At 44.9% G+C, this 24,738-nt stretch overlaps 1 protein-coding gene across 1 annotated transcript in view; it reads right to left on the bottom strand.

Moving 5' to 3' along the window:
• PLPP3 (phospholipid phosphatase 3) overlaps positions 1-24,713 on the bottom strand; it is an 81,868-nt gene extending 57,155 nt beyond the window's left edge. The window contains exon 1 of the mRNA XM_032839792.1: positions 23,911-24,713. Within this exon, the coding sequence (XP_032695683.1) occupies positions 23,911-24,049 (139 nt within the window). The 5' untranslated portion in view covers positions 24,050-24,713. The remainder of the gene's footprint in view (positions 1-23,910) is intronic.
• Between the last annotated feature and the right edge of the window lie 25 nt (positions 24,714-24,738).

Raw genomic sequence — 24,738 nt, forward strand, 5'->3', positions numbered from 1 at the left:
AAGTATGAACCATGTATCAGATATTATTGAATAAATGTTACTTTTCTTGCAAAAAAATGTGGGGGTCTGGTTGGCACGCATATGTGTGTATACGTAGCTTGCCATAGTCACGCAGAAGGACAAACAGCGAAGGGGAATCTACATAAAAGATACGAAAACTGATGAAATGTCTGTAACATTGGGTGGTCTTACTAAGAAACAGGATCCAACTGCCAGGACACTGGGATGCCCCTGAGCCTATGGGGTGCTGTATCCCCCAGTACTTCAGATAAGAATGGAACAATCTGTGCAACGGGCTTAGCAAACACTTTAGAACAATGAAAAGTTCTAACAAAGCATAGTGTACTGTACTTAACTTCATTTTTAAATAACATGATTACACAGGTTTCAAATGGTCAGTTAAATTTAGCAATTAATAATCATCATCAAACATTGTCTCACACTAATCAAATTCAAATCAAGGAAGTAATTTTTTTTTCTTTGTTCATGGTATTTTCAATTCATGGGTAGAAAACAGGATGTGATGATAATGCATATTTCAGACTCACAGAAGCCTAAATTCAAATCTCAAGCTACCTGACTTGGGTCTCATTTTGTCTATAAATGGAGGGGTGCTATGGCTTGGAGTGTTCCCTCTCCCTGCCAAAAAATATACATAGTTGAAGTTCTAGGCCCAGGACCTCGGGGTGTGACCTGATTTGGAGATGGGGTCTTTATAGAGGTAATTAAGTTACAATGATGTCATTAGGGTAGATCCTAATCCAGTATGACAAGTGACCTGCTAAAATGGGGATACGTAGACGTAGAGACGCCTGTAGAGGACTTACAGAAAGGACGCCATATTCACATGAAGACCGCCATCTTCAGCCAAGAAGAGAGACATGGAACAACTCTTCCCTCACAACCTTCAGAAGGAACCTCCTTGAATCACTATGATCTTGGACTTATAGCCACCAGAGTTGTAAGCTAGTAATTTCTGCTGTTTCAGCCACTCAGTTCGTGGTACCTTGTTACAGCAGCCCTAGCAAGCAGAGGCAACAGTACCTACCCCAGAGAGTTTTAATTTGGGGGACTAAGGCAAAGGAAAGCGAAAGGGAATGAAGAGAAATCTGTGTAATTAAAGGGTAATCCTTCATTTTGAATGACTTTAAAAAGAAATAACTTTAAATATGGCAATCAGTAGCAACACAGAAAATTGTATGAATATATATGTATGTATATATACCTACATAACTGAAAGAGAATCAAATAAAAATGACTAAAATGAAATACGCCAAATGGTAGTAACATTTGTGTTAGGTAGTAGATTACAGGTGATTTTCTCCCTTTTCCCAAATTTGGGTAGTTTAAAAACATCAGTGATGAAAATCAAAGTCATAGATTTAGAGGGGAAAAGGCTAAAAAAAATGTATGCTGGTGTCAAACTACTTGGATTTTTCTATTTTTTCCATCTTTACGGAGCAACTTCTGCTTGAGTTAGGCACTAGGAAGGTGGAAGTAGAAAGAGAACATCCCTCCCTCAGATTTCAGTGTCAGGGTTCTCCATAAACGAATATTAATCCTTCACACCCCACCAAATATGGAAAGGCATGCAGTATTTCCTCCACATTTTAACCTCCCGTGCAAAATGCTCTAACGCAAAGAGGGAAAGGAAAGTTGCCAGTGCGGTCCAGATATCCACAAACACATCAGAAACTTTTCTTCTAAATGCCCCCGTTCAATAAACCAATCAGCTGTTGTCACTTCTCTGATTGAGTGCAGTTGTCAGAAACACTACCTGCCAGTGCGAATCAAGAGAGAGACGAGCTGTCCCCGCATCTCATGACAACACCTAACTGATGTGAGGGTAACCCAACCTGTCCGCAGATCCAAGGCCCCAGCCCATCTGAACTCAAGTGTGCTTGCCTTTGCTGGTTCAGCACGTCTGTAAAACTGTGCAGGAACAATAGCCTTCAAGTGCCAGATAAACAATGCTAAGAGGCAAAAGCTGAGTCCCCTTAGATTTTGACTCAAAAACCACCCAACACGGGCTCCATTCTTGATGCTCGTGGGGGACACAGAGGATGCATTTAAGATCACTCATCTATGACCAACTGTCCCTTCTTGCTCACAGCTCAGAGTCCCATCTGTTCCAGAAAACTCAAGCTTTCCAAACGTGTGACCCAGAGTCACTGCCCCTCTTCCAGATGACGGTCCCAGTGGACCCAAGCCCTCCTCCCAGGCTCAGTTCTGTGGCCAGTGGTTCTGCCAAACCCACTCATTTCTTTTTGTTGTTCCCATTGTTCTATATCACCCCCTCGGCCCCCTCCCCTGATCTTACCCAGCAGTTGACAAGAAGTGGGTCTTTACTGCTTGGGGAAGTTTTTGTTTAGTAGGTACAGACACATAAAAATGAAGAACAGGAGGAGACTAGAATCTGCCAGAACTTACTGTCCCCTGCTTGAGTTACATCCTTGAGCCTTCTCCATGTTTGTCACCCTTCTCTAACTGATCTGTGCCCTTGGGGCTCAATATTGGGTCGGTTGCTGCTGTGAAGATGAGTATTAGAAGCATCACTGCAGGGAAGGTCATGTTTAAAAACCTGTTTGGGGGGTGGTGTGGGAAGAGGGTCATGCATATGTGAACGCATTGATGGATACGTATGAGGAAAGGCAATCTCCTTGCCTTCAAGCCTTCAAGTTCTGGTCAACTCAGGTACGAGCTCCTTGAGCAGGAACCGCACCCTTCCAACTCCACAGTTCCTGGCAGATAGCAGGTGATCAGTAAATGTTGCACATATAAATGGGTCAGTAAGTGAATTCATGAGCATAGTTGCTCTGGGTCTTGAAAGAAAACCTTTGCTCTCAGGTCAGACAGCCTTGCTAGAATGGTCATGTCTGTGTGTCCCTTCAGGGATCATTTCCCTCTTCTGTTAGAAGACTTAGAAGAGTGGTGATAAAGCTGACAGAGGAAAGATAACAGCTTCTGAAAACAACTTTCGAGGGTTTTGGAATAAACTCTCACTGTATGGAGAAAGTTTATACTTCCTCCATCGATCTCATAGTCCCTCTCCTCCTCGGCAAGTCCTGGGGCGCTGTTCCAATCCCACACTGCTCTGTGCTGAGGCCAAAGCCCCGTTTCCTGCCTCAAAAGGCCCTTTGTTTGGGCTCTCTTTCCAAATCAGCGTATCCTGAGCTTGAACCCTCTTGCTTTTGAGAAGTCCGATGCCTTGCCAGTAGAAGGCCTTGCCAGCAGGTTTGTAGTCCTAACAGCTTTCAGAAACCTCAATGTGAGGGCATGTCTATAGCTAAGAAACTCTTTTCATGGGAGGGGGTGGAGAGAGGGAGTATTATTTTAAGAGTTGCAAAAACAACTTCAAATTGACTCTTTAGTCTTTAATTGTTACCAGAAGACTGAGAACTTCTTGTTCTCTTGTATTTAATTAAGATGATAGTTTTAATCAACTTTAAATGATATTGGTTAATACGCTCAGCTTAATCTCTCAGGCAAGGTTTGCCTCCTAACACTGGAATGCATTAAAGACAGATTCCCAGCGTGCACTCTCCCAATTGGAAAACACCTTCCTTCAGCGAGAGCAGATGGAAAGGTAGCCACATCAGTGCAGCTGCCATCAGATTCTCTGGGAGGACTCCAGAGCTACTTTCCAAAGATCAGGTAAGCTACGTCCAATCCGTACTTTGTATACTACACACGCCGTCAATCCAGGTAGCACTCTCCCACACTCTTATTTGTTCTAAAGCTTGCCAATTATCTGGGACAGAAAATGGTTTCTGAATAAAAACTTTTGAGGGGGCAGGGCAGAGATCAATGCGGAAGAGCCGGTGCTCTGCCAGGCATCTTCCAACCTTGGGACAACCTTGAAGACAGGAATTCTTGTCCCCATTTGCCAGATGAGGAAACTGAATTTCAGAGAGATTATGACCCTTGCGTTGGGTTGTGAGCTAGCAAAACGGTGGAACCAAGATTTGAGCCCAGAACTGCCCCAAGACACATCCTGCTTCTGTTCTTAGAGTGGAATACTTTAGGCAAGCCTTAAGTTGAGATGACTCTCTTTGTCCCTCCTCTTATGCTGACGTCCTGTGACAGGATTCAGGCATTCAATACATGGTCAAGACTCCCAACTAAGGTTTTAATTCTTCTGGATTTTACCCATTTTCTAAGCACTGTGCTAGGGGCAGTCTTTTCTATTTTATGGCCTCAAGCAGATCTTAAAGACCATCAATTCAATGGCCCCATTATTTAGGTGGGGAGTATTAGACCAACAGAGCATAAGTGCTCTGCTTAATTAAGGTCGCTAACCAGTGCCAGAGCTGAGATGAGATGACTTGAGATGGGGGGTGGTGAAAGTACCCCAAAATAGACAAGTGAGGGAGTGGGATGAGCAGAAAGCAGCCACCAGCATGGATACCCTTTCCCACAAACACACAGGAAGGGGAGGGTGCTTGGAAGAGGGAAGACATGATCAAAGGCCAGAAGGCAGACATCTGTGGGGTGTGTCTTAGACACAACGAGAGCAATATGGCAGAAGGCGGATGTCAACAAGAATACCTATGCCTTCAAAATCAGGCTGGCAGGAACTCGAAACCGTTAACAGCCGATGCCTCTAGAATTTAGAGGACTGACGGGTGAGAGGGTTATTCCCTTTAAGTGTAATCGTATTTTTGGATTTTTTTTTACTATAAGAATCTATTACTATGCTTTGGGATGCTGTGTTAAGGTTTAAAAGGCTTTGTAGATTACTGACACATGGGGCCACTATCGGGTTTGCAGAAGAACCGAATTCACAGTATCCAGGGAGGCTTTAAAATATGGAACTTACTAAATAAATAAATAAAATATGGGCCTTATTGGATTTGAACTTGAACTTGCACAAGGTAAGGGTTTTATTTCTTCTGGATTTTACCCATTTTCCAAGACAGTTAACTTCTAGCCTCGTCATCTCATCCATAAAATAGAAGCAGGCAGGGGGAACTTGATGGTCAGGTCCCCCCACCTCCTGCATTCTAAGATTTTCCTAAAGCGTGGTGGTCAATACTGGTCAGAGCTGAGACACAAGAACGGCTCTGCTGGTGGAATGCCTTATTTGACAGTGGGGCTGAATAGCATTCTCCTGATTCGCCGTCCAAACAACAGTGATGTTGCCACTCAGCCTCCCCAATCAGTTCTGCTACCTCTGTATGATGTCGGTGCTGTAATCCTAGAGTTGATCTACCAGTGTCCGCTCTAGAAGACTCACGGGCAGCAACCACATCCAATTCATCGTTAGATCCTGACACCAAGCACAGTACCTGGTACATTAAAGATGCTCGAGGAATATTTGTTGAAATGACACATCACAATGACTTATTCTGGGGCTTTAATGATAAAATCTATTAATATTATTAATAATGGTAGTAATTACTTAACAACACAGTACCAAGCATAGCTGATGCTGTGTTATAACTATGGGAAGGCAGATTTCATATTAACATACTTGTTGAGGCCGACAGTCACAGACAAGGAAAGTTAACTGGGCAAGGTGACCCAATAAGTTAGAAAGTTAGGACATAAACCCAGATTTCTTTTCTTTCTTTCTTTTTTTTTTTTTTAAAGCCAGATTTCTTATTTCCAGTTTGGGCAACTTTCCTCTGCAGAAGGCTTCTGCTCTCTCCCTGAAGAACCCCACCTAAGGCAGGACCAGATGAGGAAAAAATTTTCACTCTAAAAACAGCCCTAGCTTTCAAGGTAAGTTAAACTTTTTTTTTTTTTTTTTTGAACAGGAGCTATCATCGTTAATACAAATTCAGTCTGTTGACCAAGTTCAAAACACTATACGAATACAACCTTGAACTCAAAATATCTAACTGCATTTAATTTCATATATACCCAATTCTCTCAAGTTAGTTAGTACTTGATGGGCTGTTACAAACTCCAGAAGCAAAGGTTGTTTTTTGTTTTTTGTTTTTTTTCCCCATTTCATCACACTGCTTTGCAGGAATTAAATATTAAGTATTCACTGTTTAACTTTATAATTATACTTAATAATAATGTAGCTATTTATAGAAAGAAGACATACTGTGCCAGTGGCTACCTTACCATTGTGGTTATAAAGGCTGCAAAAATGTTGTTTTTCTTCTTGCTTCTTGTCTCTATTTTCTAAAATAGCTTCTTGTTGACATTTTCTTTAGTAAAAATTTTTTTGAAAGCACCTTTTCTTTTTTTGTTTAAATGTTTTATTTAAATTTGATTTGGTTAACATATAGTGTATTATTTGTTTCAGAAGCAGGATTTAGTGATTCATCAGTTACATATAATACCCAGTGCTAATTCCATCAAGTGCCCTCCTTAATGCCCATCCCCCAGTTGCCCCATCTCCCTCCTCCCCCATTTTCTTTAATAAAAATTATTAAGCATCTATTATATACCAAGAAGTCATATCCTATTAAGGTGGAACTGTACAAAACTGAAAGCAAACCAAAATTTTCCACCTAAGAAAGATAAATACAAAGGGCCCAAAGAAGGTCTAATTCTGCCAGAAGAAATCAGGAAAGGCTTCACAGAAGGGGCTGCCCTTGAACTGAATGAGTATCGTGAGGTAAGTAGCACATACCGAATGAAGAGGAAGAATGACAGTGGGAAAGCACATGGATTGGCCACAAGATGGAGATGTCTGGGACAAGAGTATGGAGCAGTGGAGTGGGGGTGGGGATGGGAAGCAAGGGAATGAGGAGCGGGAAAGGTTAGCTGGGGTCTGATTCTGAAGGGTCTCAGATATATTTGAAAGTTTATTTTGTAGTCAATGAGAGGTCATAAAAGTCCTGGTCTGTAGAGAAGGACCGATCTGATCCGGAGTTTTAAGAAATGACTCCTGTATAATTAATGCATAAAAGATATATGGGGGAGAGCAGACAACCTTGAAATAAAACCTCTAAAGAAATATTTTCAGCCACAGGTATGTGACACCATGCACCTCGAATGAAAAATAGGGAGAATGCAGAGGACAGAACAAATTCAGAAGATATCTATATCTATAGATATAGATATATAATGTACATTTTTTTTTCATTGCACAATACAGATACGACTTTATAGCCTAAAGCATTTTCCTATATATTTGTGACAGCATACCCTTGGGTTGCAATAGTTCTATGAGGTAAGGAGGGAATGAATCTTCACCCCCACTGTATCATTCCTAAAGTAGCAATGATTTTCCAGGGGTCCCCCAGCCAATACAGCAAAGCAGGGAACAGAGCCCAAGATCAGCACAGAGCTGCCTCCTAGACTCCATGTTGGAAGTTTCTCATTTAATTTTGCACTCAAAACCTGGCTGTGTTTTCTGTCTGTGTTTCTATCTCCTCATCTTCTCACCTGCCCCTCAAGGGCAGGCTCTACCTCTTGTAATTCTTTGTATCTCATTGAGCCTTTGCATTTATCTCAATAAATACTGAAGGACAGATAAGACAGACAACGGGGTCCCAGGAATGTTCTCATCTGCAGTTCTGGTCAACAGCCAAGAATGCACTTTCCCATTGGTCTGGTGGGTATTTCCCATCCATCACTGACTGGTCCAGAGTGGAGGAACAGCCCTTGCCGTGACTATGATCTGAGGTGCCTCTTGCCAACTGCTTTGCTGCTCTGCATTCTAAGTGCAAAGGATCTGTACAAAATGGGTCTTCTCTGAGTCCTATTTAACTTTTCCATGGGTCTGTGTTTGTCAAAGCTTCATGCCAGCTCTCTCAGAAAAAGAAACGCCACAAAACTTCTTTTAGGAAAAGGAGAAAAAGACCTACTTTATACACTTGCTCTCATGCTAATCACACCACCATTCAAATCCCAAATGAATAGGAAACCTACAATAGCCTGGGAAATACACAGAGCCTCTAGGCGAAGTGTGGGCTACTTCACTCAGAATGTTGCATTTCCCTGCCTTTTTAACTCCTTTGGGGAAGACTGATAAGAAGAGGCAACAGTAGAATATGAAACTGCTCTCCCTCTGCAGATAAGTCCCTCCATTTCTGTATGGAATTGGCAAAATATTATCCTGCCCTGGCCTGTCCTTCTCTGATGCTCTACGGAAGCTGAGCCTCTCCCACGTATTTTCAATAAAAGTGGCTGCGTGGCGTGAGTGACCACCAAGCACATTCCAGCAAAGCACTTCCCCTGGAATCTTAGTAAATGATCTCTGCTAGTGATTAACTAGTTGGGTTATTAATATGGTGTCACCCCACCTCTCCCCACCCCCCAGCAAAGGAGTTGAGACAGGCATTGCTGACTAGGTCCATAGAAAACTAAAATGAACCCCAACCTCCTCCTTCACAGGGTTGTTATGAAATTCAAGTCAGTTAATAATGCCTGTAAAGCCCCTTGCCTTATAGTCTAGTCTGCCAGAGAAGCATTCGGCAAAATGCATGCCCTTCCCCCTTCCAGCCTGAAGGTTCTCAGCCTAATCTCTGTCCTCCAGGAATTTTACAAAGAAAAAGGCAAAACTGAAATGGGCAAAAGGCTTTAAATCACAAACCACACTTGGAACACTTCGCAAGGCCTGATAATTTCACTTCAAAACTTTCTGACTGACTTTCTTGCTTCGTAAGCTTATTATTGAAAATAGAAGTCAGTGCAAATTCCAATGCCAGTCTTCACAGCGGGAGGAAAGAGCAGAGGTGTTGACTGGTTCTTATCCCAGGCACTCGACCACTTTCCAGTTGCAGGATCCTCAGTAAGCTACTCGACCTCCCCGCAAAGGGCAAGGGTTTCATCTGTAAAAATCAGTTCTAGGAGTATCTCCCTTCCGGCATTACACTATTTGATGAGACACGTGGATATGCCTGACTATACCATAGAGCTCAAAAATGTCCTTTTCCCAGTCTTTTTCCAGGTGGCGTTTGGAGAATGCCATCCTGGGTGTTATGGCATTTGTCTTTTGTTAGCTTTCAGGATTTAGGCACCTAGAGATCTAGAATGAGAGAAACTGAGGCAAAAAAGGACATTTACATTCTAATTCTCAGATGCATATTTTATCATTTGCTGGAACTAGCCACTGAAAGAGACTATTAATTAACAATAACCGGATTTCACAGCAGAAGACTGCAGAACCGCAAACTTCCAATTTAAGGCAAAATCATAATTAAAGGTTCTTCAGCCATTAGTGGCCCTAGGCAAATGAAACCAAAAGTCAAGATGGCTTATTTCCCCCATAGGACTGAAAGCACCCAGTATTTTTAATGTTTTGACCCAAGAAATGTATTTTAATTTCCCAAGCAGCCCTTGGGAGTCACCCAATGCCTACAGTGCAGATCTTCCAAAGCAATGGTTTACTAGGAAGAGGGGAGCCCATCATCCCTCCCGCCTAGTTACTGGAGTTACTTTCTCCAAAGAGATTCAAGCGAGAAGCCCACTAAACAAGACTCAGGTAAGTTGGTAACAACCTTGGGAATATTTTAAAAAATCTCAGCCTGCTAGAAGTTCTTCCCTATAATTAGAGCATATGAGATTACTTCAGAAGAAAATACTACATATTTAATCAGAATGTCCACCAAGGCCAAGATGACAGCAAGACAAATGTAATGCTGGGAACTAACGTCTTAGGCCATTCTTCCCCAGAAACCTATGGAGGCCAAATCGACCAAAACAGCGACTTTGGGCAAATGTCTAATGAAATCCACTGTGCGGCTGACAAGCATTTCTGCCACTTCCTGTTAGTGGTTGCTAACTCCACAACAATGTGGGTCATTTGTGGGGAAGAGGCTACTAGCAGAAATTCTATTCACCACATTTAATGAAGGTGCTGTGCCCACAGCCACTAACTAGAGAAGCTCACAATTTCTCTATGTGACCCAAAGGTTACAACAAACCACAAGGACAGCAGATCAAGTCCATGATACAAAAAAGGTCACAGACAGAGTGACTCATTACTGATGTGAGTGACAAAGGCCTAGCCCCTCTTCCCTCTAGACCATCTTCCCATGATACGATGTCTTCCCCTCCTCTAAATTCACAGAGTGGCTGATGTATTTTAGGATGTCCAGGCTTCTGACCACCAAAGATACCTGCCACTTTCTTCTTGACCCTCTGTGACATCTGGAAGATGTCTTCATTTCCCAAGTAAGCCATATTTTGAATTGTCTCTCTCCTTTTGTTAATCAAAGCAGAGAAAGTGGCAACCCTGTCTCCTAAGTAGTGTAAATAACCAGCAAGACCAGAGTGAGTGGACAGAGGTCCTTCGACATTCACCTCATAGCACAGAATGCCAGTGCTCTGACTCGGCTAGGCAGAGACCGATGCTCTGAGTGAGTCTCGACTAGCTGCACACTGGTAAATGTGCTACAGTACAGGTTAGCTATTTCTGAAGCGCTGAAAATAGCATAAGATGGCTCCTAACTGCCCTAATATACCTTTACAGGTCCAGAGAGCCCAGGGTGAGAATCCCAAGTCTAACCCATTTTGGACAAACCATCACATGTGACAATGGGAGAGCCAGCACAGAGGGGTGCGGACAGAAAGGGAACTTCAGAAGCCCCGGAGAACAAAAGCAGCAGAGCCCGGTGGCGAAGGATGGCCCAATGGGTCAGACGTCTTAGGTCTGACCCCAACGCTGCAAGTCACCGCCACGGAACCTCTGAGAAGTGATTTTTTTTTTAAGATTTTATTTATTTATTTGACAAATAGAGATCACAAGTAGGCAGAGAGGCAGGCAGAGAGAGAGGAAGGGAAGCAGGCTCCCCGCTGAGCAGAGAGCCCCATGCGGGGCTCCATCCCAGGACCCTGGGATCATGACCCGAGCTGAAGGCAGAGGCTTCAACCCACTGAGCCACCCAGGTGCCCCTGAGAAGTGATTTTTTGAACCTCTCTAAACCTCATTTCTATGAAATGGAGATAAACAGTAAGAAGGACCCCACAGGCTCACTGGGAGGGTTAAACGAGTGAACGCGTGCACACTGCTCCACCCAGTGAGAGGCACAGATCAGGTACCTGACAAATGTCAGCAACTGTCATTATGTGGGCAGGCCTGAGTGCCAGCCCAGCCCCCACCTACATGAGCTGTGTGAACCTGGGCAAACCATTTGCCCTCTCTGAGTTGCTAAACCATGTGACTGACATCTCCTTATTCTATTACTGGAAAGATGAAGCAAGACCGCATCTAATGCTTCCGGTAACAAAGGTGACTGTCTCTTCTGCACCCTTTTGTCATAGGGGTGCTTTAAGTTTTTAAGCACTTACAGTTTAACTTTCAGTGTAACTTACAACTTGACGCTTCGACTAATTCCTAAAGATGTGTGTTCGGGTCTTAACAGTCTTTAACCATCTCCGGCATCCAGCACGTGAGTCCAAAAGATACACAGTAATTCTGACTTCTGGGATGACTGGTGCGTACACAGCCACACATGTAGCGGGTAAAGGATGAACCATCAACCTCATCCGAAACTACAATTCTACCTCATGGCCTTAAACAATACTGTAAAACAGATCCTAGGAATATGAAGAGCTTAATATTAGCATCTGTACACTTAATCGTTTTCAAGAGCCTCTGAAGACCCCAGGCTTGTTTTCATTTGGCGGAGGCAGGAATGTGCTTGTGACATCTCGGGTCTGTGGAAGTATGTTACTCAGCGGGTGAGCGGGGCTCGCTGACCACCCAGCATCTTTTTCTCAGTCAGCTTCATTGTTCTCGGCTCACTCATCTCCAATCCAGTGACAGTAGTGAACTGATTAAAAACTTTGCTTCTTTGTGGAAAATGGCTGGAAGAACAAAGCCACACTAGAGTGGTTTCATGAATATGTTAATTCCAAAGGTCTTTGGTAAAACTTTTGTGTTCTCTTCTTACATATTTTAATTAATACTAAGACAGTTCTAAAATGGCGCAGCCACAGTGGAAAATGGTTTGGCGGTTTCCGCAAGAAGTTAAACACGGAGTTACCATGTGATCTGGCAATTCCACTCCTTAGGCATAGATACCCAAGAGAACTGAAAGTGTGTGCCCACACAAAAAACCTGAACATGGGTGTTCATGGCAGCATTATTCAGAATGACCAGGAAGTGGAAAATACCCAGATGTCTATCAACTGGTAAGTGTATAAAATAAATGTGGTATGCCCATACAAGAGAATATTATTTGGCAATAAAAGTCAATGAAGTTGGAACACCTGGGTGGCTCAGTGGATTAAGCCACTGCCTTCGGCTCAGGTCATGATCCCAGAGTCCTGGGATCGAGTCCTGTATCGGGCTCCTTGTTAAGCAGGGAGCCTGCTTCTCTCTCCGCCTCTGCCTGCCTGCCTGCTTGTGTGCTCTTGCTCTCTCTCTTCCTCTCTGAAAAATAAATAAATAAAATCTAAAAAAAAAAAAAAAGTCAATGAAGTTCTAACACATGCTCAACGAACATGCTATACATTGGTGATAAATTATGGATGAACCTTGCAAATATTATCTCGAGTCAAAGAAGCCATTCATGAAGACCACATATTATACAGTTTCACTTAAATGAAATGTTGAGAATAGGCAAGTGTACAGACCTAAGGAGTTGATCAGTGGTTGCCATGGCGGGACCAAAAGGGTAAATGGAGGGTGACTGCTAACAGGTGCAAGTTTCTTTTTGCAGTGATGAAAATGTTCTAAAATTGATAATGGTGATGGTTGCCCAGCTCTGTAAACTGTACTGAAAGCCTGTGAACTGTACGTTATCTATATATAACATATGTGTAATTCATATATATATGATATATATAATACATATACATATATAACATATATATAACTTAGATATTATATCTCAACAACACCGTTTTTAAAAAATACCATTACAACCCAAGAAAAACTGTTTCTCTAAACCAGAAGGATTTCTTTCTTTTTTTTTTTTTTTAAGATTTTATTTATTTATTTGACAGAGATCACAAGTAGGCAGAGAGGCTGGCAGAGAGAGAGGAGGAAGCAGGCTCCCTGCTGAGCAGAGAGCACGATGCAGGGCTCAATCCCAGGACCCTGGGGTCATGACCCGAGCTGAAGGCAGAGGCTTCAACCCACTGAGCCACCCAGGTGCCCCAAACAGAAGGATTTCCAATGGCCCATTTATTTTAAGGGGCATTTGGGAACCTAAGAAATTCCAGAGCTTCATCTGCCTAGTAAGGCCATGACCATGAAGCATCTCAGTAATCCTACAAGATGGATTTCATTTAGCTTTCTACAAACACTGCATGGAAAGTGGGAAGGGAATGGCAGCACCACTGTTCAGAGGTTCCCACCCAGGAGATCAGGAGCTACCTATCATCCTTCTCACCCACCCTTCTCTTCTCAGTCTCCAATGCTTACGGTCCAACTCTGCCTCCCTGTTACTGGTCCCCTCCCCTCTCTCCCATTTACCTCGCCTCAAACCCAGCAATCTCAAATGCAACTCAGAGCAGATTCATCCTCTCTTAAAAACTATTCATGAATATGCTAATTCCAAATGTTGTCCATAAAATGTTTCATTTTTTTCCTTACATATTTTAACTAATGTCACGCTATTTCTAAAATACGGTGCAGCCACTATGGAAAAAACCATTTGGCAGTTCCTCAAAAAGTGAAACACGGAGTCACCATATGACCTAGCAATTCCACTCCAGCTATATACGGTGTTTGGTTTCTATATGACATTTTCCATAATAAAAAGGAAAATGAAAACAAAAATAAAATTTCATTGGCTCGGCTGGTCCTCCGAAATAAAGTTCAAGTCCTTCCACTGCCTGCCTTTCACCGCCCCCTTCCCTGATCTGGCTCCCAACTATCTCTCCGGCCTCATCTCCAACATCCTCCTTCCATCACACGGTACAGACACACAACGCTGTACTACACGGCAGCCTCTCACACTCACCCTTCCCAGGCTTGTTCACGCGTGCCCTGCTCAGCACCTGCTGCTCCCTGTGCTGGATCGCCCTCTCCCCTCTCCTGGCACATGAGCTGGGATTTCTCTTGCATGACCCAGCTCCACGCCCTCAGGCAAACTTCCCCATTCTTCATTTCCTTGCTAAAGCTCCTCCTCTACGATCCACATTCGTGACACTTAGTGTGTTTAATCTCACCAAGTCTGTTTCCCACTCCCAGCTTGAGAATACTTAAAGGTCAAGAGATCCTGGGGGCCCAGCACAGAGTAGGTGCTCAGGAAGCAACCACGGAAGACAAGACTGATGCTTGAAAGACAGATACAAACCTAGACTTAATTAAATAGGCTCTCTAGAAATTACACTGATTGATACCGCAAACTAATTGGGGGCCAGATATAAAGAAACCATCAATGAGAATGGCTTCCTTCGTGTCAATATAATTATGTGTATTATGTGCTTTGGGGGATACATAAACAGGAACCAAAGCATACTGCTTATTATGACGAGGTGCTTATACTGATTTGCATTTCTCTGCAAAACTCTCGAGGCATATAATTTTGTTAATTTGTGACAAACCTCAAAAACACGCTTACCACCAATATTCTGATTGCAACATATACTTTCAAAGCATACAGAAATCAGCAAGTTCCCTTCAAAAGTTTCCAACTGGATCCTATGTGTGTTGTTTGGTTTGGTTTTAAATTGGGAGAATTTCAAGGCAGATTTTAATTTATAAGCCTGGATCTAAGGGAAGGAGAGTTCCACGAGGATGTATGAGAACCTGACCTAGCTCTCTTTTGAATGTTGGCCCCACCAACTAAGGCAGGACCTTGAGAAAATTATTTAATCTGAGACTCTGTTTCCTCCTTGGTCAAATGAGAATAGTTTCTACCTCAAGAGGTTTTTAAAAAGCAAAAACTTTGAAAACTTTGGTTTCTCTTTCTTCTCTCCTGTGATACATCGTTTGCAAAAGGAGGTGCCTGTTCAAGCTCAAATCAGTCCGTGGTGATCTTTGGTAATAAGCACTTTCTAGAACAAGTGCCAGTTGGAAGAACATTGGTATCTGAAAACTGCCTCCTCCTTCAAATTTGCCTCATGCCTCTCTGGCCTCACTTGACTATAACCCAACATTCGGGATTAAAAGTTAACCCATTTGTCTTGTTCCTTTTTTAAATGACACGGGCAGGAGAAAGAAGAGATTATAGCTCTCTGGAGAACCGGACCTCCTGGACAATACCAATTTCAAACTGACAAGTCAACAACACCAGAAAAGCAAAATGGTATTAAGGCAAAACATGGCTGCAGGCCCTGATCTTTCAGGATCGCCAGACCATCACCACCCACCCAGTCCAGGCCTTGGGTTCCTCCTGTCACACCGAGGGCACAGGGTAGGCTATAGTGACAAGCGTGACAGCAGCTACCACCTGTGGGCTCCCAGCACCAGACGCCATACTTAGCATAGCCTCCCACCTCCAAGACACCCATACCATCCAATTTACAAAGCAGAAGACGGGGGCCTCGGCAACTCTCATGACTTCCCTAGGGTTCCCAGCCAATAACAGCAAGTGCGCTCCCATCTGTGGGACTCAAAAACCCGTGGTCCCCTGTTCCCACCTCTTGCCCTGCCCTGCCCCAAGAGGCCTGTGTTTCTGACGGAGATAAAAAATGACCTTGACATTGTTGATAATGACAACTCCAAGAGTTACCATCAAATTCTTTTTTTTTTTTTTACAGATTTTATTTATTTATTTGACAGAAATCAGAAGTAGGCAGAGAGAGAGGAGGAAGCAGGCTCCCTGCTGAGCAGAGAGCCCGATGCGGGGCTTGATCCCAGCACCCTGGGATCATGACCTGAGCCAAAGGCAGAGGCTTAACCCACTGAGCCACCCAGGCGCCCCAACTACCATCAAATTCTAAAGACTCCATGAACTAGGCAGTGAACAACTGTTCCAACAGCATTTTCATAATTTACGCTGCCCACAGAAAGGCTCATTCAACACACTCTGAGCTGTTTTGCAGTTATTTATGTATACCTAGCTCCTTACCGCCCAACGTGATCCTTGAGACTCGTATTTGTGCTGGGGCACTGGCTCAGTGGTGTCCCCGTCTGACTCTTGATTTCAGCTCAGGTCATGATCTCAGGGTTGTGAGGTCAAGACCCACATAGGGTTCCGTGCGAAGTCTGCTTGAGATTCTCTCTTGCCCTATCCCTCTACGACTTCCCACCCCATGCTCAGGTGCTAGCTCTCTCTCTCTCTTTCTCAAATAAATAAATCTTGAAAAAAAAAAAAAAAAAAAAGACTCCTATTTGTGTCCTAGAGCAGGCCCTGTAAAACATACTGTACACTTCGGACTCAATACAATTAAAACGAATAAAATGGAAGGAACTAGAAAAGAGCAAGTCTTTGTCTTCTCTTAAGATGACATGGCCATGTCGCTTTCAAAGTGAAAGAAGAAAGCAACCACCAAAGATGACCAAGGTCCCAGCATTGTGACTTTCCCAGATGGAGTCGTTTGCCTGCACCTGCTTTTCTTCAGCTAAAGGAAAATATTTGTGTTCCCTCTGCCTGGTTATTTCTTAGGATTCTCTTCACAGTTTTTTCCCCCTAATATATTTCAGGCAACTTTGCTGCCCAAAAAATGAGACAATTTCACAGTACCATTGAGGAGTAAGAACACTGGGAAGGAAAGGAAAATACTACTATTACTATGAGTAATAATAGCAACGTGATACCTGATAATCATGATAGAGGGCTTTTTTAACTTCCTAAAGGGTTTTCAGAATCACGAACTCATCAGAGCTTCACTGTACCAGGGTGCCACTGGGACTCTTGTTTCTTTTCCAGATGAGGACACCTTCCTGCCTGGAAAGATGAAATACTTTTCGCCCAAGTTGTACCCAGATGGGAGTGAATCCAAAGCTTGTATTGTTTCCACAATACTATGCCAAGCTAACTTTGATCTTTTAAAGGCTCTATTCCAAATCTCATTTATTCATTTCACTTTTCACTCAGACACAAACTTCAATATCTCAAAAGAAAATATTTACAGAGTTAACACCTCATTTTTCCAAAAGTGGTCACTAGGCAGGCAACTTCCACTACACAGAACTCAGTTTAGGACCCAGAAACAGATAAAAATCCCAGCCTCTCAGCAGTTAGGAGACACCACCAGTCCCTACATTAAAAAAGTCACCAGAGACCTTCAGGCCTGCACCCAGAGGTAATTTTTCCTGTTGAATGAATTCTAACAAGCTTCATTATCTTTACTGAAAGACAGGTGTGCAGGCCACAAAGGAAAAAAAAAAAAACAACCTAACAGCGTGAAAAGTGCCAGAACATTCAGTCCAGGGACAAAAAGCCCAGGCCGTAGCCAACTGCCCTTAAGACAACAGCTTAGTTAAACAACATAGTGATTGTCTGATTGGCCTGAGGAGAATCACCAGAAGCTTTTAAATAAAAAATACAGACTCCCAGGCCCTGGCCCAAAGCCTGCTGAATTTGAATTTCCTCAGAAGGAGCCTGAGAACCTCTGTTTCACACCAGATGGGTCTCCTTATGAGGTGAGTCTGTGAAATGCTGTTATAATAGACACCCCCCAAATAAGTGGTTGCTTCTCCAACAATGTGTACTGGCTGAACTGACACGCTGGGTAGGGTGTCCCCATAAATATCACTGCCTACACAGGGAAGAAGTCCTTGCCTACGGTCTCATTAGCATTGTGCTGCGACCAGCTGGGCTTACCAGCCCAAGCAACTGCATAGGAAGGGGAAAGAAAGAATCCAAAACTGACAGGAAATGAAAAAAGGGCCAGAAGTGGAAACGGCCACCAACTCTAACCTTAACAGTATTCCACAAAGACAGCTATACCCCCTGGTGTATCTCTTAAGTACGCTAGAAAGCTGAGAAGAGCAGGCTAAGGGGAAAAAACCCCCAAAAACCAAGAACCAAAAAGCAAAAACAAAAAGACCCCAGCCATTCAGGACAATGAGGAAATAGGGGTTTTCAACCATTCTGGAAAAGTCAGCAAGGCTTACCTATGAAATGGAAGTTCCCTTCTTTATTTCAACCCATGCAAGATGTTTGGCTGGACCGTTTGCCAGTGGATCAATGAAAATCTACTTCTAGGGGCGCCTGGGTGGCTCAGTGGGTTAAAGCCTCTGCCTTTGGCTCAGGTCATGACCCCAGGGTCCTGGGATCGAGCCTCACAACGGGCTTTCTGCTCTGCGGGGAGCCTGCTTCCTCCTCTCTCTCTCCGCTTGCCTCTCTGCCTACTTGTGATATCTGTCTGTCAACTAAATAAATAAAAGAAAAAAAAAAAGAAAATCTACTTCTATATTCTGTGGTTCACAGGGTAGATTGTTATCAAAACTTATTGAGTTATTAAAAACACATACTTAGTAAATATAATAAGAGTAACCAAAAAAAAAAAAAGGGGGGGGGAAGTTACCTATTGTGATTGTATGCTTGTGACTATAGCTGACCCTGAGAACACAGATTTGAACAGCACGGGTCCACTTATACACAGAATTTTTTTTTTTTTGATACAGCACTATAAATGTATTTTCTCTTCCTTATGATTTTCCTACGAACATTTTCTTTTCTCTAGCTCACTTTATTGTAAGGACGCAGCTTATAACACATATAACACACAAAATATGTGGGAACTGATATTTATGTTACCGGGAAGACTTCCGGTCAATGGCGGGCTGTTAGGTTTTCTGGGAAGTCAAAAAGTCATATGCATGGTTCAAGGGTGAACTGTACTATAAATTTCAGGAGGCGGGTTATAAGACGCATCTGGCCAATGGAAAATCTAGCTGGTTTCTCAGCATATTGGGTTAACTTCAGTAACAGCGCTTACTTTCCCTCCAGAATGAATACCAATATAAGCTTAAGGTCAGCATTAGGTCCTTGATAAAAAACGTAACAATTCAACCGACGATGAATGGTCTAACAGAAGGAATGGGTTCTGTTCAATCCAGTCAATCCAGAATGACTGGGTTTCTGCACCACAGGATGTATCTACCAGTACAGAATCCTAAAACTGTTAGTGCTAGAAGAGGTCTGAGAAGAGGATTCAGGCCCTTCCCTCTACGGCAATAATGAAGAAACCCAGGCCCAGGAAAGTCAAGGGCATTTCTCTGAAGTTACGCAGCATGGAAGCGTCAGTCCAAGGCCAGAACTCCTATTTCTGTAGGAGTCTGTTCCTATAGGAGTCTACAGGAGTCTGCAGCTCAGCACTGTTGGGGTGGGTGACCCCCTGTGGTAATGTACAACGAAGAGCTAAGCAAAGTGCATGCATGAGGGTCATTCCTCTCTGCCAGAAATCCGTCACAGAACCTTCGGGGCAGCTTTACCCATTAGACGTGATCCTGCCCAACCAGCCACTTCACCAACGGAATAGAAAAACCTGAGATCCATAGAAAACCAACTTGTCCACAACCACACAACCCGATGCTGGCGCTGGCCAGCCTGGAATCTGAAGCCTGTGGCTCTAAGTCTCCGGTTCTCTTCGCTATACCACGCCGCCTCTCTTCCAGGATGGAAAGTGAATAATTTAATAATAACACAAGATGAGGTTACGTAGCCCATATACCGAACCAGTTCTAGGAATTCTGTCTCAACCGTTTAACTGAAAGTCAAAAAAGGCCAAGAATATTCTGGAACCGCTATATTACACAGCACGATGGCTTGGCATCCAAACTCTACATTTTTACCTATTTGAGCTTCTTTCCCTTTGCTTCATGACACTCCACCTGTTGACTGCATTTCTTGGCGGGGACTGGGACAGGAGTCTGGCTTTTCAGACTAAACCTGACCAAACACCTGCTTCTTCAAACTCCTCCCATCCCTCATGGTTTAAGTTCAGATCATCTACCCTCTGGTATCAAAAGCCAAATGAGGAACAATTTTTTTTTTTTTTTTTAAACAAGAGAACCTTCTCTAAGGACAGCTCAGTGTGACACTGTGAAGATCAGTCGGCTCACAAGTTCTGCTGCATTTTAGGGGCTGCCTTCTCAGCTCAAGTGTAGAGTCAAAATGAATGGAAGTCATCTGTCATCAACTTACTGGGCAAATGTGACATTCTCCTATTTGAAGTACAGCTTTATGGTCTTCAGCATAATATTATTACTGAGTATTTATTTCATGGCCTCATCTACCTGTGATTCTAAGACACGATGTAGGAAGACAACCAGAAAACTATGTCCAGGGCCCCAGGTTATAAATCCCCTGCGTTTGCCCTTGCATTCGCCCAAGTCTCAGGAGATTTAAAAAAAAAAAAAAAACAGTCACACCCAAGATTTCTTCTGATCCTTACAGCAGTGTAATGGAGTGGCCATTCTGCTCATCACTTAGCACATGAGCTAACTGAACTCAAAGGATAAAGGGCCTTGAGCAAAGTCTACGCAGAAAAAGTTGGACCTGTCTAAAGTTGCCCAGCCCTCCAAGTGCATTGGCTGGAAGGAGGCACTCAACAGCTAGCTGGGATGAGGGACAGGAGAGAGGGAAAGTGGGTGCATAGACACTCAGCATGGTTTTACCAAAATCTCTGCATTTTGCTCCAGCCACGTACAGCTGGTGTCCTTTCTGTGGCACCACGGTCTCATGGGGGAAAAAGGTGCCCTCAAAAATCTGTGAACCGCGTAGTCTTGGAACTAGCTTACAATCCAAACAATGCTGTGGGGCAACAAGACCATATCTCTGACCAGAAGAGTTCAACCACCTCTCTCCATTTGCTTTGGTGCAAATAAGTTAACTGGGAAATGCGGAGAGGCAGGATTTTCTGCAAACAGCTTCGGCATTTTCTGATAAGTATCTTGAGTTTGAAAGGGAGATGGGCTCCAGTCACGTTCACTGAGAACGAAGCATCTACCCAAATCGACTTCATGGTGCATCTCAGAGCGTCCTCCTTAACACACAGTCTCCTCACCGGTGAAATGGAGATTATCTCTTCATGACGGTTACAGCGAAGAGTACACACACTTATATTAAGAAGAGGCTAACAAAACTGAGAAAGACAGTAGATGCCCCTCCCTTCTTGCCTGGGAACAGCCTCTGCTGGTCTCTTGTCACCTGGCACACCAGAACCCATGCTTGAAAAACAGGAGGCGGGACATATTATGTAATTGAAAGGAAACAAAATCAATTTCAGAAAGACTAGCACACCAAGATTCAGAACTGTATTTATCAAAGCAATTAGCTGGCAAAGACAGCTGTTCAATGGGAGGTCAACTCCCTTTGGGGTTCTCGGACACCAGATTCTTTTGGCCTTCAAACAAGAGTGGACTTTTGTTTTTTGCGAAGAATTTCACATTCCAAGAAGGTATGTGAAACAAGTTCGACTGCTTGCATATTTCCACTCAAATAACACTTATGTAGCACATCAGCTTTTATTTTTTCCAGATACAAGGAGATGAAGCTTGGTATATATTCCTGTGAGAGAATAAACAGAAAACTATGTTTCTCTTTTTTACTATATTAGTGCCCTGTAATCCAGACCATATGATCAATAAACCATATAAAAATTAAATCACACTGACAGTCTTAGGCAAAAAGTGAACCAAGAAGAAATAATTTTTTTTTTAGGACTGTTGTGTAGGGCATATTAAAATCACATGTTGTGTTATTAATTTTCTCTTGGAAGCCAGTTCTCCCGCATAAATTTCTCAAGTATTTATCTTACACTTTTTCCTATTAAAGGTAGGTGAGGCATTAAATTAGTGATGTTATATTTCGGTCTTTGCATAGGGGAGACACTGACCATAAGTCACTTTGAAAATGACTTCGTTGGCATGTTTGTTTGTTTGTTTGTTTTAATAGCAAGGCAAATACCCTTTAAATACCCTTCTGTGACTCAGAAGACAATGCAGGGTCCAGGTATCACCTTTTTGAGGTAAAAAAAATTCATTTATTCCAACAGACCAACTGTGAGTAAACATAATCAATAGCTAGGTAGAGAATATTAGCTTTGGGGGGACACAGGGAGAGTTGGGGCAGATGAAGTGAAATGTGCAAACATCCACCTTACTGGCACCTTCACAGCACAACACTGTCCTCAGTTAAACTATAGCTAATAGGTGTGTCTTCCTGCAAATTCCTTCACACTTCTTTTCCCTTTAACAAGAATGCACCATGTCTCAGGACTGCTTTCTGAATTCAGAAGAGTGGAAGAGGGGAGGAGAACAATGAAACTGTACAAAGGCTGACAGGCTTGTTCTAGCTTTGCTTTCCTAATCACAAAGTAGGAGGTAGGAGGGTACTCAGCACAGGCCGAATGGGAAGAGTTTACCCTACCACCAACAAAACACACCAGTAAACACTGGGAGGCCCCAGACAAGTTTACAGCAAACAACTTCAATGTGTTTAGTGTTCTCCTTGTACTCCCCCAGGACCAGGGAGGGCCTTTTAAAAAGTCAATAGCTTGGCAGCAGACTTTAAATACTAATCTTCCCACTGTGCAGGATAATAAGCCAGCAGCCCACAGGAAGGCAGGCCCCCCAGTGACAATTCCTTTACATAGCATCTAAACCTCCAATTTCTATGAAGAGGTGGGAAGCGGATTTGCCACCTGAACTAGTCCATCTCTCTTCCCTTCCACAGAACACAATTTTACCCACAGCTGTCTCTCTGTACCTAAAAGGAAGAATTCTTATGTTTTAATAATTCTAGGTGTCCCATCTTCTTTTGACTCCCAAACTTACTAGGGATGTTCAAGCCCAGGGCAGACGGACCTCAGTGAGGACCGTGCTGCAGAAAAGAGTCATAAAACACAAGAGAAGTGTAACTCCAGCCCACTAAGTCTCTGGTTCGCACAATCTGCACGGACAAATCCATTAAAAAGGGGACTTACGTCTCTGTGCAGGAGTTCTATTTTAAGGGAACTGACTTGGGAACACAGATGTTTCTTCAGTTAGCAGAGCTGGCAGAACAGCTCCTGGACCAAATCCGAGTTCTTAATGCAGGAAGGGGCCTTAAGAGAGCATCTAATTCAACCCACTCACTCAACTGATGAGGAAACTGAGGCCCAGAAGGCAAGCGGGTGGCACGCCCAGCAAGTGGCAGGGTAGCAATGTTCTGATGACAAGTCCTGTGCCCTTTCCATTACACCATTAATCGTTTAAAAAAAAAAAATCTACTCTGACTTCAACCTTGGAACTCCTGTAGCTTCATGTCAATAGCTTTCTCCCTGCCCCCGCCAAGTTCATAAATCCTCCTCACTCCCCGATCAATTTTTTTTTTTTTTTTTTTTTTTTTTTTTTTTTAGCGCCCACCGCACTTCGGGCTGGGGCATCCAACTAGTTTGGAAAACAGAAATGGACCATCACCTTAACTTTCTGGGATGGCAGTTAATCGTGGTCCCCAAACATGATCTTGATCTTGGATTGCTCTCCCAGCGCCTCAGTTTTCTAATCGGTGAAATGGAGCTCCTCACCTACCCTGCACGGAGTCAGGGCAAGGGCTGGTTGAAACCGTGTCCGTGGCACAGCGTACCGCCGGTACACAGTAGGCGCCTAACAAGTGGCAGTTTAGTGGGTGCCCGCGTCAAGCCCCTGGGGCGAAGCTCCCAGCCCCCCGGGGGGCGTGCGGGGTGGGGGTGAGAAGAGGAGCCGGGGAAAGGCCAGCTCGAGTTCGGCCGGGACGAGGAGGCGGGAGCGGAAGGGTTGGGTGTTTACACACGGCCAGCGAGGAGGCAGCGCGGCTGCAGGCAGGGGCCCGGCGCCCCAGGAGATCCATCTTACTTGGACGGGGGGCACCAAGCTCCGCGCAGGCTCTGGGTCACGGTTCCGCCCACCGCCCTGCGCTAAGAGGCCGAACCCACACCTTCCGCGGGACGGTGCCTGCGCCTCCCGCCGGAGGCGGCTTCTAAGGGGCCGGGCTCCGGTGGCCCGGGAGAGCCTGCGCGCGCCCCACGCCCGCTTCCAGGCCGAGAAGTCGGCAGCCTGGGGAAGGGCGGGCGCTGGGGCTCGGTGCTGCGCGAGGGCTCCGGGACAGGGCTGCCCCCTACCCCCACCCCCACCCCAGGGGCTGACGGCGCGGGGGCGCGAGGCCGGGGCTGGGGGCCGGGGTCCGGGCTCACCCATGAAGAGGCAGAAGAGGTCGAGGCAGATGAGCAGCACCCGCTTGCTGCCGCCCTTCCGCGGGTTGTTGTTGAGCGCCGGGCTGCCCCCGTTCTTGCTCTCCGGAGCGATCGCCTTGTCGTACTTGTAGTTTTGCATGGCGCTGGCTGCGGCGCGAGCCTTCGGCCCCGCGAAGACGCCCGGCGGCGGCAGCCACACACCCGCGCGCCCGGCCCGCCTCCCGGCCGCGGCTGCTGCTGGACGCTGAGGCTCGGCCCCCCGCTCGCGGCGCGGCGCGGCGGCGACGGTGCAGCCCGCCGCGCGCTTCCCGCTGCAGCCCGGGCTGTTCTCTGCTCCGCGCTGCTCCTCTGCGCTCCTCTCTCAGCCCCACAGCGTCCGAGAGTCCAGGGGGCGGAGAGCCGGCGGCCGCGCAGACACTGCTGCGGAGCTGGGCTGCGCGGGGCGCGCGGGGCTGGCGCGTGTCCGGCTGCTGGAGCGGGTGAGTGGGCAGCGCGGGCGCTCGGCCACCTTCCTGGGCCGCTGCTTACTTAATGAATGGGAGCCGCTCCGAGCCCCGCCGCCCCGCAGCGCCTGCCCCAACTACGACTTTTCCTCCTCCTCTTCCTCCTCCTCCTCCTCCTCCTGCTGCCGCCGCGGCTGCTGTTGTGGTCGCCTGGGTTTGTTTCTGCACTTTTATTGCACGAGGTCCTTTTAAAAAGAGAGAGAGCGAGACAGACAGAGGCAAAGAGAGGGACCTCCTTACTTGGCTCTGAAGAGATCACGAAAGCACAGCCCCTTCCTTAAGCTGCCTAAGACGTAGGATAATTAAGGCCACATTTTCCCCCACC

The sequence above is a fragment of the Lontra canadensis genome, unplaced genomic scaffold (assembly GCF_010015895.1).
Source record: "Lontra canadensis isolate GAN:19392208 unplaced genomic scaffold, GSC_riverotter_1.0 scaffold109, whole genome shotgun sequence".
NCBI lineage: Eukaryota > Metazoa > Chordata > Mammalia > Carnivora > Mustelidae > Lontra > Lontra canadensis.